The sequence below is a fragment of the Cetorhinus maximus genome, chromosome 2 (genome assembly GCF_964194155.1).
Source record: "Cetorhinus maximus chromosome 2, sCetMax3.hap1.1, whole genome shotgun sequence".
NCBI lineage: Eukaryota > Metazoa > Chordata > Chondrichthyes > Lamniformes > Cetorhinidae > Cetorhinus > Cetorhinus maximus.
In genome coordinates, this window is record NC_135880.1 from 196,271,235 (window position 1) to 196,287,980 (window position 16,746).

Here is a 16,746-nt window from a genome sequence, read left to right on the forward strand (position 1 = left end):
TAGGGATGGGCAACACATCCCATGAAAGAATGAGAATGACAAAAGATGCATAGAAGAATACAGTATGACTGGTTTTAATTGCCTTCTTTGGGTCAGACTGGTGTGGTAGTACCTTCAAGGTGGTGGCATTAAATTTATGACCATGTTCCCACTCCTGTATTGGTGTTAGGAATGGATGGTCAGAGCAGCTGCCTCATTCAAGTATGCAAATTGGAGTCCTCTGACATACATATGACTGTGATGCAATTGTCAGAAACTGATGGGGCGGAGAATGCATCGTACATGTCTCACCCATGATACTGGGTTCTTAAAAGGACCTTTGTAAACCACTCACAAAAATGAAACTATGCCATGTTTTTTAAACGATGTTGTGGGATCAGTCCCTGAAAAAATCTTTGCCTCCATTTACTGTTCCCCCCCCCAAGGTACACCCACCCCACTTGAAGCTCCAACCTCTGGCTTGTCTCTGTGGATTTCCTTCCAGACCCCACCCCCAACCTCCCGCTCCTGACTGACAATCTGTCCCTGAATGCTGATCTGTAGCTCACCAATCAGATGCAAATGAGGCCTGTCCACCACAATGGCTCGGCCTCTCACCAGGGATACCGGGTGTGTGGTCCCGTAGCTCCACCCACTTCCTACCTGGTGTTCGCCTATCAATGAAAAGCAGCCCCAATAGTTTAAATGCACCAACTTTTCAGTGACTTTCTCAGCTTGTGGGGGTACCGCTCAACATGATGATTATTTCAGCTGTAGGCAGACTCCTTGTAAGTTTAAACCAAGATTACGTACAATATTTAGAGGAAGCATTTGCACCAAAGAGGTTTACTCGTAATAATCCTATCTCTACTCACCTGTACTGCTAATGCAAGATACATCAATAAATAAATTGTATTAGCCCTTAATGCCTGCTCACAGCTAAATCAGGCCCACTATACTCACTGTTTAAAAATGCTTTTGGACTTAATGGTCTATCCAGAATTTAGTCATAACAGCAGAATTGAACTGTAATTCCTCTTTTGCCATCCCAATTATAAAATTGAATATATCTTCATAATTATTGAGTGCTAATGATAGGATAGGAGTTACTGGACCCAACATTGCAAGGGTGTATTGAGTGGGTTTGAGGAAATTGGGTTATCATCAGTAGGGATGCGAATCAGTAACACAGGATGCTGAGGGAGGAGTTACTGAATGACAGTGTGAGGGGGCTGGATGACCATTAGTAGAGAAACATTCAGTAACACAGGATGCTGGGTGAGAGGTTGGGGATCTGGATGAACATTAGCGAAGAAACAATTGGTATCACAAAGGCTTCACTTTTTCTTCACCAGCTGGGTGGTAATCTGGTGGGGGTAGAACAGGGGGTGGGGCGATGAAAACACCACCCTGTATAGAACCTATTTAATTGTCATTCCTTTGAGATCAATGTAATGAAAATCCAGCAGTTTCTACAAAGGACAAGCGATGCGTCCAGCCAGAACACTCATCCAGCCGGTGAGGTTGATAATCCCACCGGCTGCGAATGGATCGTGTTACTGAGTCTGGATCTGAGGGAGCTGAACTGAAATCAGTAGACGTGGGTGATTGTTCAACTGGTTAGTAAATTTACACTGGCAGATGAGTCTCCATCCTCGTCTTCTCTGCTGTGTGGCGATTGAACTCCCAGCGGACTGAAAAGGCTGTTTCTCTCCTGAAGAACACCATCAATGATTGCCTTCATGTTCCGCTCTGTCAATCTGTCTTCTTGAAGTTAGACACAAGTTTAGTTCTTGACGGTCTATACTATGTAGGTGGCTGAACAAAACCCGTGGCATTTATTCAGGCTAGTTAGCTGACTGTGCAGAGCAAGGCCTGCATTATTATGTGTGCACTGAGTTTTGGCCAGTTTTCTGTTGTGTCTGCTATCGCATTGGTGTCTCTCCAATTTGAGACTAGCAAATTTGATGACAGCTACATTTTGTTTGGCGAGTGTTTAAATCTAGAAAGAAGATACTGATAGGAAACAATTCAACCGGAAATTAAGTGCTAAATATATCCCACAATTCTTTTGAAAAGGGTATGCATGACAAGACCCATCACCACTCCCCCAGCCCAAGACAGGCCAGCTGTATAGAGAATAAAGATCAATTAAAGTAATGAACATATGGTAAACAGTAACCTTAGCACGATTAAAGGCTCATTGTAAAAATGCCAAGTCCCCATGGATTTACGAGATTTCTTTTGTTTTCATTCTTCACCTCAGAACAATTATGATTAAATTCTTTAATTAACGTGTCCCAACTGTTGAGAAATTAGGCTAATATATTTCAGACCCAGGTCATTAGCTTCCCCTGTCCCACTGTTCATTTGATTTATCCCTCATGTGTCCCAGCTTACCCTGTACTCCTGGATGATTCCATTCTGTTCCTCAGCAGGGGGTGGCTCCCAGGACACACTGATACTGGTGCTGTTGCTCAAGCCAATTGTCGCCACGGTAACAGCTTGTGGTGCGGCAGCAGGGGCTGTTTTTGTTTTTTGTGCAGAGAAGAAAAGAATGTTTAAGTGAAGAGAAAGCACTCCGCAGGACTCTGAAACATCTCCTGCTGCAGCCAGTGCCTGAACATATTTGGGATAAAGTGAGTTCAAGGCTGTACAGTGGTCCTGCTGTGGGAGGTTAAGCTGGGCGAGTAGGACTCGGGCAATAGTTTACAGCAATATAACAAATTCCTGAATATTTTTAAAAATGACTTTTTACTAAAGAAACATAGAAAATAGTATTGTATTGAGAAACAAGTTCATGCAACATTCAAGATCAGTCGAGAACATTGCCATGCACCATGGGCGGAGTTTTACACTAGTGGGATTTTACAGTCCTGCCAAAATCAATGGACTTTTGAACAGCTCGCCGCAGTTTACAGCCCCGCCCTTACCACGACGGGATCATAAAATTCCACTCCGTGTATTGGCAGGTGACTGCATTTTCCATATGAACAATTCCGGGACTGAGAAACGGATATTCGCAACCTCGGGGCAACCTTGATCATGGCGAGCAAATAAGATCAGAGCACCTCCTCCCAAAAAACCAGGTGATGAACGGCTTGCTGTGCTTATTAATGACCCTGGGTGCAATCCCCTCATTGTTTCTTGTCAGAGACAGAGGGCAGCCATTACATGGAGCTGCTCTCCTTACATGTGGACAGTTCACTTCAGGCGGGGAAACCTAATGGCCCATCAAGTCCATTCCTTCCACAGACCATGTGAAATCCATTGAATCACGCTTTACCCAGACCATTTAACCTCTTGAGGAAAGCCTCGGGCCCAGTATAACATTAACAGACAGGATTCCAGCCTCCTTTACCATTACTTCAAGACAAGCTACTGTCTTTGTTTCATAGATTAAATAAATCCAATCCGCCAGTTAAGTTGTAGCATATCTTTGCACTCCAGCTATCAGACAAACTCTAACTGGGGCAGGGCTTGGATCGGAATTACTGATGAATGTCTGTAATCAGAGTTTTGCTAATGGGGACTTTCTATGAAAAAGGGTATTTACTCTGTTGGCATTAAATTGAATTCCCTCTCTCTCTCTCTCTCTTTCTTCCTTTCTTTTGGTCTCCTTGTGCTATGTGTACTCCACAGCTGGGAAACTGGACAGACAGCTTCCTCCCAAAGCCTTTAAAAACACTGATCTGAAAACAGATGTGAGGAGGAGATCTGAAGAGGAAAAAGCGGAAAAGAATAAGGAACAGGAGATTGCATGGTAGATTATTGGACACTGTGCCCTGTGATCATTCACACATTGTGTTATGGACTTCAGCTGATGTGCCAGTCCCTCCCCTCCAACTCTCTTGATCTCAGGTTATTGAATGAAGAAAATATGGCTATAAAATGAAACTTTCTAGGTAAATAGGTCATGCTTTACTTGATCTTATTTGACTCCACAGTCCTATCAACCCCTTGCTTTTGCATGTTAGAAACCAATTTGACACACAGCAGCTTGAGATCTGTTGACGTAATGATGCTGTTTCATTCTGAGGCCGTTTGTGCGGTACATCAAATAAGGTTTTCATTTCAATTTAAAGAGGAACTGCTTCCGTTTTAAATACCTCAGTCTCATGCCACGATGCTGTCAAGGTGTCAGTTAAGGACTAGTGTTACAAGTGAGGTTTATATGATTATTATGTTTTCCGACTATCTCTTTTGGTTTATAAGATTATCATGGTTTGGAACTGTGGGCAGAATCATCACAGATTTGCACTAAGTGCAGTAGCGGGTGGGAAAAAGAAGGTTTCACAGCCGGCCGCAATGGTGGCTTTTCACGCTGTATCACGCGCTTTCCACCCCGTTAGTTATGCAGCCACAGGAAACACGCCGTCTCGCTGGTGGGCGGCCTCTGAATTGCCCGCCACACCGTTACCTCACCATTTCCTGACTGGCTGCCATATCTAAACTACAGCTGCGCACATAGTTCTCAATGCTTGCAGCGCAGGACTGCTCCAGTGAAGACATGGCCCTGAAAGCCAAGAAGAGTTCAGTGACCTGTCACTGGAATGCCTTTTGGAGGCCCGCCGTGATGTCCTCCATCCCTGCTCTGGCCGCAGGAGGTCCAGCAATCTCACCACTTCGGCTTGGGAAGTGGTGGTCAATGACAATGCTGCACAGAAGAGGTTAGCCATTCAGTGCAGGAAGAGGATGGATGATCTCATCTTTGCAGCCAGGGTAAGGCAACCATCTCATCACTCTAAACTCTCACACTCACAAGCCCATCATACATTCACTGGCATCTCACTCACTGCCAGCTCAACGGACATCACCACTCACTCTCTCATACACATCCTCACATCTCCATCTGGTCTCATCTCCTCTGGAGACTGCATCCTCAGCCCTCACCATCGTGAGGCCACTTGCACAGATCAACATGTGCTCGCACACACCCTTTCCCCAGTACTGCCTTCGCCCTGCAGCCTCTTCCCTTGCCTGAGCCTCTTCTCCCTCTTCCCAAAGCAAGTCCTAGCCCTGTAGTTGTTGAAAAGCCACCCCTACCTTATGGCTGGTCTGGTAGATAGAGACCTGCCCGTGAGCTCCCCTAACAGTGATGTGGTGCTGCCTGTGAAGCCTGGCGCTGATGATTGCGAGTGCTGCCCAAAGCAAGGTGGGCAAACAAACCATAGAGTCCCGAGTGAAGTGCTGCTCACCAGGTACACGTTGCTTGTGTACTGTTGCGAAACACGTAGGTGTGAAATCACGCTGACGTGCCCGGATGGTGCAGGGTGGGGCAATCATTCCAGCGAGCTGGGCTTATAATGATATGTAGATACATTAAAATAACGTCCGGCGGCGGGAAACGCAGCCCACCATCGACGGGTGGAGCGGACGATTGCAAACTGGTTTCACGACACCATGAAACTGATTTTTGGCCTTCCCGCCATATTGTCTGCTGATGCCCAACGCCAATGGGGACAGAAAATTCCAGCCTGCATCTTTAAATGTAGGTCAAATGAAAGGAGTCATGTGACTATGCTGGAATCTGTCTGACAGTAAATCTGGGTGGTTTACTTGTCAGATCAAAAGGAAGGAGAGTCACATTGTGTTACTGAAAGAGATGTGCCAAACGTTAACACCTGGGGACAATGACAGCTGTTTGTTAAGTCCACAATGAGAAGACCCTAAGTCTCCAACAACCCAGAAAGGTGTTATTGATATCAACTCATAAATTGTTGACCTGCAACCTGTGCTGCGGTTTCTAAGATGAAAAGCAGTGGTGATAAGAGACAGCTGATTACCAATTCTGCTTGGATACAGGGCTAGTGTGTTTTTTGTTGCGATGGAATGGAGGGCAGAAGCCATTCTGAGATCAGATTACAGGCTTCACTATAAACTCAGAGGTATCACAGGCAGAAGGGGGGTTGCAGTACTGGCCTTGGTTAATCTTCAGCCAAATGTGAGGGGGGAAGCAAGATAGATAGATGTTGGCTAGGCCTGCACCTTAAGTAGAAAAATGCTGACTATGCACTACGCAGAATGCAGGTGGGAACTCATGCCCAGTTTGAAAATGTAGTTTATGAGGAATTGAAACAAGGTTAACGTGTTTGCCTAGCTGAAGCTGTAAGGGAGAATCCCCAGCAAAAACTCCTACTATGTACGATAGCGTTGGGAAAGGAAAAAGAACAGAGATAAAACCTTTGGGAGCTGTGAAACATTTTGGATTGGTTCCAGGAGATGTGAACATCTACTTAAGAGGCTGAGTAGTGTAACAAATTGCAGTTTTTGCTTGTCAGTATAAGTGGATGGGGAAATTTCTGTTCGGTCGTTTAAAGTATAGGCCGCCTACAAAAAAGGAAGCAGTGTTTAATCATTAGTTTTTTAGTCATTTGATACAGTAAAAGTTTGTTAAAAATGTGAAATCTTGTCATGTGTCCTTCTTTCAGCTAATAACTGGAAGTTCAGAATTCTCTTTAAACGTTACACCATCATTTGAATACATTAAAAGGAACAGAAGTGGCTTGTGCCAGTAACACGGAATGGACTCAGTGTATTGGCAGCCCATAAATACGGTGCACAATTTTCTATTCCACTGGTCAACGGAGATGAAAATTGAGCATGGAATAAACTGGGTTGCTAATTCACTATAAGCCTGTTCCGCAATACTGGCATAAACCAATTTCATCCCCAATGTATCAATAAGATAGAGCTTGGGTTCTCAGATTGTTATTATCAAGTCATAAATTGTTGACCTGTCCACAGATCACTCAAATGTCATGGTCAGGCACAAAAAAATAACCAAAAACTTTAATGCCTTTGTACCTTCCTCTGGTGTCCGCACAATGACAGATTCGCTGTCCATCCCTTGAAACTCATCAAAATATGGGCGGATCTTAATCTCATACTCAGTGCCTTTTTTCAAGTTGACAAGAATAGCCGTGCGTTCAGCCGGAGATTTCACATCCTGAATGAGCCAGGCACTCGTCTTGGTTCGGTACATCACCCGGTAACCCTGAATGAATTGGGCCTGGCGATCAACCTGCAATACAAGCATCAGACCACTTATAGGTTAAGTCAGATGGATTTCAACATGGATGGGTATGAAGTCATCCATTTTGGATGAAGAAAGAATAGATTCTGGTATATTTTAGATAGTGAAAAGCTTAGAACCGTGGCAATTCGAAGAGATTTAGGGGTCCATGTCCATAGATCACTCAAATATCGTGGTCAGGCACAAAAAATAACCCAAAACTTTAATACCTTTGCACCTCAGGAGGCACTACATCTTAGAAATGATACACCACTGGTCTTGGAATAAATGCAGCGTAAATTCACCAGAATATTACCAGGGCTCTAAGGCTTAAATTCTAAGGAAAAGTACTTAAAACTTGCTGCAATCCCTAGTATATAGGAGGTTAAAGGGTGATTTGGTTGAGAATTTTAGGATTTTGAAATGAAGATGATAAGGTAGATAGGTAGAAACTTTTACCGCAAGGTACCACAAGGAGAGAGGGGGGGGGAATATTCTTGAAATCAGAGCCATGCCATTCTGGAGTTAGAAAACACATCTTCACACAAAGTGTGATAGAAGTGTGGAACTGGCACCCACAAAAAACAATAGGTACTAGCTCAATTAATAACTTTAAACCAGAGATCAACAGATCTTTACCAGCCATGGGCATTAAGGAGTTTAGAGCCATGGCAGATGGATAGAGTTAGGGTTCAAATAAGTTATTCATTAAATGGTGAAAAAGTTTGAGTGGCTGAATGGCCTCTCCTGTTCCAATAAGCTACTGTCTGTAAGCTTCTTGGCTGGATAGTCTAGAACCAGCGGACACAGTCTCAAGATAAGGGGTAGGTTACTTAAGACTGAGATGAGGAGGAGTTTCTTGAATTAGAGGATGGTGAATCTTTGGAATTCTCTACCCCAGTGGGCTGTGGAAGCTCAATCATTGAGCATGTTCAAGAGATAAATCGATAGATTTCTGGATACTAATGACATCAACGAATGGAAATAATGGGAAAAATGGTGTAAGAGGTAGATGATCAGCCATGATCTGTTTGAATGATGGAGCAGGCGCAACAGGCCAAATGGCCTTCTCCTGCTTCTATTTCCTAAGTTCCTATATTTCTGGAAACATTCCCAAAGAATGCAGGCAAGGTATACATTTAATCATTGTAGATATCTCTTGCTCCAGAGGCAATGTGTTGCATTCATTGATGTTCTTGGCATTTAATGCTTGGGACACCAGTGTGTCCTGCATCAAGCACCTTAACCCTATTTCCGTATTAGTTTCCAATTAATCAGGAAGACAAAATGCTGCCACTCTGCTTTCTATACATACACACAAAGCTGGGAGCAACTGAGTCTTTTGTTGGACCTCTCTATAGATTTAAATCAGAGATGAGGAGGAATTACTTTTCTCAAAGGGTCGTGAATCTATGGAATTCACTACCTCAGAGTCCAGTGGATGCCGGGATGCTAAATAAAGTTAAGGAGGAAATAGACAGATTTTTACTTACTAACAGGTTGAAAGATTATGGGGAGAGGGCGGGAAATTGGAGTTGAGACCGAAATTAGATCAGCCATGATCGTATTGAATGGCGGAGCAGGCTCGAGGGGCTGAATTGCCTACTCCTGCTCCTAGTTCTTATGTTCTTATATATACAGGACTCTGAACCATCCAGATGAGTGGTGACTGTGTAGGTGTTAGAGTTTTGTGTAGGCATCCGAGCTTTACATATTCCAGAAACATGCCACGAGTCAATGAGATTCCAGAGTCTGAATCTTCTGGCTGGTGTGCGGGTGGCGGAGTCCACACACCAGCACTTGTCAGCGTGTGGCATCGTGATGTTTCGGTCGGCGGGCGCGCAATGCAGCAGGACGTGCGCCCGCCATTAATTAAAGGCCTTGTTAAGGCCATTAACTCTCTAATCGACGAGGATTTTGAGGAACCCGTGTGAATTTTGGCTCGGCGCACGGGCCCAACGGGCAGGCGGGTAAGTGATTTTTTTACAAACCTCATCCAGTGGCGGGATGAGGTTTGATATCGGAATTAAAATATTGTAATAAAGTTTTTGTGTATTTCATTAACATGTCCCATCTCGTGTGACATTTTCACATGAGGGGGACATGTTAATGAGTTTTTTATTTTTCTATTTTTAAAGTTTCCCAGCCTTTCAGCGATCTCCCTGAGGCAGCACTTAGCCTCAGGGAGATGTGTGCTCTTTCGTGCGAATGAGCGCACTCTGGCAGTTGGGGATTTCCCCCCCCTTGCCCGCACAGGGAGTGCATAGCGCTTCTTGTCGGGCGTCACGCTGGGCGGGCCTTAATTGGCCCGCCCACTTAAAATGGCGGCAGGGCCCGTTTCAGCAGCAGCGATTGGCTGCCCGCCCACCGCCGAGTCAGTCGGGCCCGCCCGCCCGTCAAGGGCAAAATTCTGCCCCATGTTTACCTTTCTCCATATGTTCATATTTCTACTCTTCATGGTCACCCAGATGGCACTCTCAATGGTTCGAGTGCAGACCACTACCACAATCAAAGGTAAAATCTTCAGAAGAATGATATGTTGCTTGATTTTCTGCAAAGTTTGATTTGTTCCAATGACCTTAGGCTACACAGATTTAATTGCATCTCTCCAGCATGGTTACTCCAGTGTGATACGTACAACAGAGTGAGGGACTGTTACAATTCTTGCTATCAATACATAGACACTACAATGCCTTCTGCAGCTAGGGTGCATTGAGTGTGGAGCTAGTCACTGGGCTAGGCTGATACACATGGGAGGAAATGACATGTAGCAAAAACAGCATCAAGTTGGGCATTGCCCATTGTGATTTTCTGATTTGCATGCAAGAGGTGTGCACAGCACTCATGACTGAAGTTACTTGTGCTTATGAAATGCCTCTTTGACCAGACACCAGTTGAAACCAATCAGACGATATTATACAAGGTTAATTTACATTATACTGATACTCATTCTTCCCCTTGACATACTAGGTCTCACTTTGCCCTTTCCTGTAAATGTAGCTGTGGGACACTGCTATATTCACTACTTACCGCCCAGGTGACCTGGATGGTTGTGGACGTCAAGGTGACAGGAGTCTGTAGCTGCACTACCACCTCCCCAAGCTCACGCTGTACTTGCCGATGGTCCACCCCTTGTCCTGTGGGACTTACATCTGTGGACAATAAGGAGAAGGGATGCAATAAATTTGTGCTAATACTTTTAAGTGCCTCGGTATCTACTAACAGTTATGCTAAGCACTTTAATGGTCCATTGCAGGATTAATTAATCAATAGAAACAACTGCGGCAACACAGATCCTGTCTAGGAGTTCAAATTAATGGTGCATGCATCAGTCACACATTTAACTAGATATCCATAAATCCATTAACTTTTTAATTATCATTCATTCTTACAATTAATACGATGTATGTTATAAATGGAATAATGGAGTAACTGGTTGTAATCTAATCAAAGGGGGAATAAACTGCTCAGGCACAATTTGAGAGATGAGTCTACAGTCCTGAGCTGGATTTCTTGGCATCTTGTGTTGGCAATTCTTTTCCGAAAGGTGTTAATCCAGCTCCCTCACACTGCCACCCTTAGTAATTTCTCCCAGCCAGTGTCCCATGATGATGACTGTGGGGTAAACTTTATGATTTGACTCTCTCGGTGCAGAGTGTGTGTTAGGATTTTAATAGGTGGAAAATTATGGAGTGGCAATCGAACTCAGCATCAACCAGTATTTTGAAACGGGAGCTCTCATCACTGGTCACCAAAACTAGTTGGAGCAGGGCTCCAACCTGTAACCTTGCAACTCAGAAATGGGAATCCCAGCATTGAACCAAAGCTCAATCACGCAATGCTATCATCAAAGCAACAAAGCCACTCTTGACCTCCCTCTTCCAGCCATTTTCAGAGCAGATTTGGACAAAGCCACCGGACAAGCTAGCCATGAAATGGTAAGCAGCATAGCAAAACCTGAAGAGGGTGGGAGATAATTGACTGTCATGAAAGTTCAGAAGTTCAGAATGGAGCGTTCGTCAAGCACAGCTTACCTTGAGTACGGACAGGTTCAGAGATGGGGCTGGGGTCTCCCAGGCCATACATGTTGACTGCACGTACGATGAACAGGTAGATGGTGTTGAGGTTCAGACCAGTCACTGTGTGTTTTTCCACTTTCACATACTCAGCCACTGTCTGCCATGTGCTCCCTGCAGATTGACTGAGAGAAAAAACAGATGAAAATCCCTTGTGGGTCACATGCTAGAGTTTTAAAAACAATTCCTCTTTTCCAAACCAAGCAATAGCTCAAGTGCATCGATTAAAGGAGGAAAATTATTAAGCAGCACAGTTTTAACAGCCATTTTGCTCACTGATTTTTTTTGCTGTCAAGCTTGTTCTGAAATTTTAGGATTGATCTAAGATGAACTAATTGCAGAATTTTCTATGAATTTGGTACATACCCAAAACTTCAAACGAGAACCAACAATTAATTATTGTCCATTTTCCATCATTTTAACGCCATGCAATGAGCTGATTTGCATTCAGTTATATGGTGCTACAGTTCTGAAAAGAAACTTCATTGATTGAAAATCACTTTGAGGCCAGTTTCCCAGCCAAATCAAAGCCCAGAATATAAAAACTTGGATGCTATAATTTGAATATTTGATGCATTTTGATATGTCGGAAGGCCGCTGCCCACCTCTATTTATCAGCAGTCTTTGCTCAGATATTCAGAATGTTAAATAGTGTTTTAATTTGAAATAAATTCATTCTGCCACTCAGTGATATTTTTATTTGCTATTCTTATGGCCAGTCAGAACCTAAGCCACATAATCCATCACACAAGGCCCCTTCAGTGGTTAAAGCTGATGGATGTTCCTCTGCTATGCGTTTGTTCTATGATCAAGATGAAGGTTGCCCTGGGGTGTCAGGAGAGAAAATGAGAGTCTCTTAGACCTCAAGGCTCTGCATCTATATAGCTTTTACAACTGTAATGTGTGAGGTTGCTTCATTGGAATTTCCAACTCAGTTAGTATTCAGAGGATTAGGTCACACCTTTATGGTGCACGTTAATCTTGACCGGGAATTGAAACATGGTATAAAACCTGTAACTAATCAGCTACTGAACTATTGGGTTTATGTTTTTGAACATTACATTCCACATTAATGGATGGTTAAGGGAGCATTCCATTATTCCACTGAAAGTCAAAGGAGCCCAGGGTCTCTGCTTCTCTTTTATATGCCCACAGACTCTCTGTTCTCTTTGTGTTACTACACAGACATCAGTTTTACACAATACGCACATGATGCAGAGCCAAAATCTATGGGCGTCTAAGGGGTCAGTTAAACATGACTGGAGGCCAATCTATACTGAGGAACCTATAGAGCTCACCTTTCACATTACTACACTTAAATATTGCACAATTATTATGTGGCTCTTGGTGAACTGAAATGAAGAGTTGAGCCTTACATATATATTAAAATGAATGAAAAGAAGGAAAAGCAAAGCTAAGAATAGACTTTGAATGGTACTTTGCTAATAAGCCCTAGTTGCACACCAGTACTGTTGCACTTAGGCTGGGAGTGTTATGTGTAGAAATGCACACAAAGGCAATTCTGTGTAACAGAGAGGATTGTAGGAACAGCTTAAAGTGACTTTACTTTTAATCAATCACACGAAAACCAAGGGCAGAATTTTACATTCCCCTGCTGGCAGGTTTGCAGGTGAGTGGGGGGGGGGGGGGGGGCCGTAAAATTCTTCAGATGGCCTTCCCACCCTTCCCGACCCCTCTACAATTTTACATCAGAGTGGGTGAGGCCCATGCCGGCTGGCCAGCCCCTGCCTCAATTGAGGCCCTTAAAGTGGCCACAATGACCGTTTTCCACCGAGCCTCAATTTTCAGGCTGGCAGGAGGAATTGAGCAGCAGTGGGGGAAGCTCAAAAAGTGATCAGGCCTCAGGTGGGAAGGGGGAGGTGGGGGAGGCACCCCCATCAATGGCCTCCTCTCAATATGCAGCAGTTTTGTGCTGTGGCTCAATCCTAAAAAGGAGCTTGGCTGAGACTGTCAAACCCCATTTGCAGGACCCTTATAGTCAGTAGACCTCACGACCTCACTGCTTACATTGATTATCTGTATGGCCGGATTTGGCCTCTACCACCTAGAAGGAAAAGGGCAGCACGGGAGCAACGTCACCTGAAAATTTCCCTCCAAGTCACACACCCTGATTTGGAAATATATCGCCGTTCCTTCACCGTCACTGGGTCAAAATCGTGGAACTCCCTCCCTAACAGCACTGTGGGTGTACCTACAACACACGGACAGTGGCAGTTCAAGGAGGCCATCACCTTTTCAAGGGCATTTAGGTTAGGGACAGTCAAAAAATGCTGGTTTAGCCAGTGACACCCACATCCCGTGAACGAAAAAAAAACTAGAAAATTAAGAGGTTACAGCTAGCTCACCACTCTCCATTTTGCAGTTTACTGCTACTGATTTTTTCTGCCTATAAAACACTGATAAGCATTAAAGACAATGAAAGTTTGATCTGTAATACTGGGCTATATCAACTTCCAGTTAAAGTGATTTACAAGCTAAAAGCACAAATCATCACTCTAGTCTTGGCAATTTCAGTGCTCTTTACCTGACTTCAGAAGACACAGCTGACAATGAGGGTTGAGAGCCTGGGACAGGGAGGCCACCCTGTTTCCATGACAGCAAACACAGATGTGTCTGGAATGCACACTCCAAGCCTTTATACCTGCAGACTCTCCTGGCCAGCCTCCTGCCTTCCGCCACCTCCCCCCACTACCCATCCCCACAGGCTCGAGGCCATCCAAAGCTCTCTGCCCATATTCTAACCCGCCATCCCTGTGCTTGTTGACTTATCTGGCTCACGACCCACCAATCACTCAATTTTAAAATTTTCATCCCGGTGCCCAAATTCCTTCACAGCCTAGCTCTTCCTATCTCTGTACCCTCCTTTATTTCGACAGAGCTCCAAGTGGGTACAATGCTTATGTTACTAGACTAGCAATCCCAAAACCTGGACTACTAGTCTAGGGACACGAGTTCACATCCATTATGGCAACTTGGGGATTTAAATTAAGTTAGTTAAATATGTATGGATTTAAAAAAAATATTAGCATCAGTAATAGTGACCATGGAACCAATGAGTTATCGTCCAAACCTAACTGGTTCCTTAATATCCTGTCGGGAAGGAAATCTGTTGTCGTTACCTGGTCTGGCCTATAGGTGACTCCAGACCCACAGCAATTTGGTTCACCCTTAACTTCCCTGTGAAGTGGCCTAGCCAATTACTCTGTTGTCCCAAGGGCAATTAGGGACGGACAATGATTGCTACCGTGGCGCTAACACCCAGATGATTTTTTTTTAAAACTTACATTCCTCCAATTTTGGTCTCTTGACAATCCCCCACTCCATTCATATCTCCATCGGTGACCGTGTGTTCAACTCTCTAGGCTTTGAAGTCTGTAACTCCTTAGACGTTTCAATCTTTCCACCTCCATTTCCTTCTTTAAGTGCCTCCTAAAAATCTGGCTCTCTGTCCAAAATTTTCTCATCTCCTGTGCCTTGATCTCCTTATTTGACTCATGCCAGCTTTTGATCTGATTAGACTCATTGGAATGTTTGCCTACATTAAAGATGCATTTTTAAAAATTCATTCACAGGATGTGGGTGTTGCTAGCCGGGCCAGCATTAATTGCCAATCCCTAACTGCTCTTGAGAAAGTGGTGGTGAGCTGCCTTCTTGAGCCGCTGCAGTCCATGTATACTTATACGTCCAAGTGTTGTTGCTTCCATAGGGATGAGCAGAGAGTGAATGAATCATACACATGCAACTTGAGTTTGCTCCATTTTTGTGACAACGCTCTCTATGTTTTAGCCCTGGCTGCAATTAAAAAATATTTTAATGTGGTAGTCTGCTTTTCACATTAATAATCTCTTTCTACTTCTATTTTGTTTAATGCTGTTTATAAAATTTTGAGAAAGATTTGGCCAAGGGTATCAATATTTTCATAAAAGCAAAATACTGCGGATGCTGGAAATCTAAAACAAAAACAAAAATACCTGTAAAAACTCAGCAGGTCTGACAGCATCTGCGGAGAGGAGTCAATGTTTCGAGTCCGTATGACTCTTCATCAGAACTAAGAAATATAGAAATGAGGTGGAATATAAGCTGGTTCAACCAGCCTTCAACTAGATTATATTCCACCTCATTTCTATATTTCTTAGTTCTGATGAAGAGTCATACGGACTCGAAACATTGACTCCTCTCCGCAGATGCTGTCAGACCTGCTGAGTTTTTACAGGTATTTTTGTTTTTGTGTTATCGATATTTTCAGCTGTTCTCATGAATTTTTTGTTTGGTTATAATTTCTATTGGCAGTCAATATTCCTTTACTGCAGGGACACATAGTGCCTTCTTTTGACTTCCTTCAATATTCCAGGAAGCTGAAGGAGTAGCTGTTGTGGCACAGGTGGGAATTCATGAGCAGGCATTCTTAATCCAGATTTATACCTCCCAGGGTCACCACAAACAATGCTCAAATATGTTGTTGTCTTGATTTAAAAGGAGACGTGTCCCCGTGATCCCTGCTGGAAAGGGTGTGCTGACATTAGGTGAGGAGAGTGCTCAGTTGAACTGCGATGATTTCTATGATACATTAGCACGCAGGTACTCACTGTCCCCTCACGCATGAAGGATGGATGCTTGAGTGAGATACTGGGATCTGCCCTAGAAGCTGTACTCCAGCAGGAGCCAGTACCTTCAGAAAGTGCACGCTGCTGAATAGAGAGATATGTTGCCAAAGCTTTTCATCTTGCACTCATCAGGATAAACATAAGAATGTCAAATTTCAAATGATTATATAAATGTAATATGATATATATTATAAATATATATCATATTAATCGTGTAAATTGTGAACATCTGAATTTTGGCATCCTTGCATTTGCCCTGACAAAAAAACTTTGGCAACACGTCTCTCTTTTCAGGAACCATCTGAAGAGGTGGAACATGAAGGGTTAATAAAAAATTTGTACACTAAGTAAATGGAGGCGCAGCTCCTTGGCACTCCAGTGCAACAGAACTGCTTTGGTGGTGATCTCTACCACATGATCATTCCACGGCGTTGGCCTGATTGATGTGGATGGAAGCTGAGCAAAGGCTATACATGGATAGTCTGTCCCAGCCAATGCCAGAGGCTCCCTAGCCTGGGAGCAGCCATCAGGACCTGAAAAGGTGCAAGGCATGGAAAGAGTTTGGTGGCTAGTTGCGGGGAGGGAAGCAGTGGAGGACAGGGGGGTGGTGGTGGTGAAAAAAAAACAGACAAGTAAATTACCCAAACAGTGCAAATATTCTACTATCTCTTCCTCCGACTTAATACCTCAGGCCATAAAACAGGGACCGGCTGTTCCTTCAGCGATGTTGCTGATGGGTTTCAAGACTCCTCTAATGCAGCCATCAATTGCCTCCCAGGAAAGCAATGTTGGTTCTGCCTCATAGCCTTTCCCTGTTAGTGCAGCGTATGTCCGACAGTAATTCAAGGCCATTCCTGTCATGTCTGTGACAGGAAAATCTCTCTTTGTGAACAAACACATTCCCCACCTGAGCGAGCCTCATAAATCTGCGAAAGATTGGCACTGAGAGCTGCCGCTTGCTAAATAACACCCTGCCCCTGTCTGCAGGGACGTGAAGCCTCTGTGCAACAATATTAATTCTCCGTTTTCCCAGCTGCTTGCTTTCTTCCTC

At 44.0% G+C, this 16,746-nt stretch overlaps 1 protein-coding gene across 4 annotated transcripts in view; it reads right to left on the bottom strand.

Moving 5' to 3' along the window:
* robo3 (roundabout, axon guidance receptor, homolog 3 (Drosophila)) overlaps window positions 1–16,746 on the bottom strand; it is a 554,342-nt gene that overhangs the window by 66,781 nt on the left and 470,815 nt on the right. For all 4 annotated transcript variants that reach the window (XM_078531576.1, XM_078531579.1, XM_078531575.1 and 1 more), the window contains exons 12-15: window positions 11,029–11,195; window positions 10,025–10,146; window positions 6,787–7,003; window positions 2,380–2,504 (exon numbers count right to left, since the gene is read on the bottom strand). In XM_078531576.1, coding sequence (XP_078387702.1) covers window positions 2,380–2,504; window positions 6,787–7,003; window positions 10,025–10,146; window positions 11,029–11,195 — 631 coding nt within the window. The remainder of the gene's footprint in view (window positions 1–2,379; window positions 2,505–6,786; window positions 7,004–10,024; window positions 10,147–11,028; window positions 11,196–16,746) is intronic.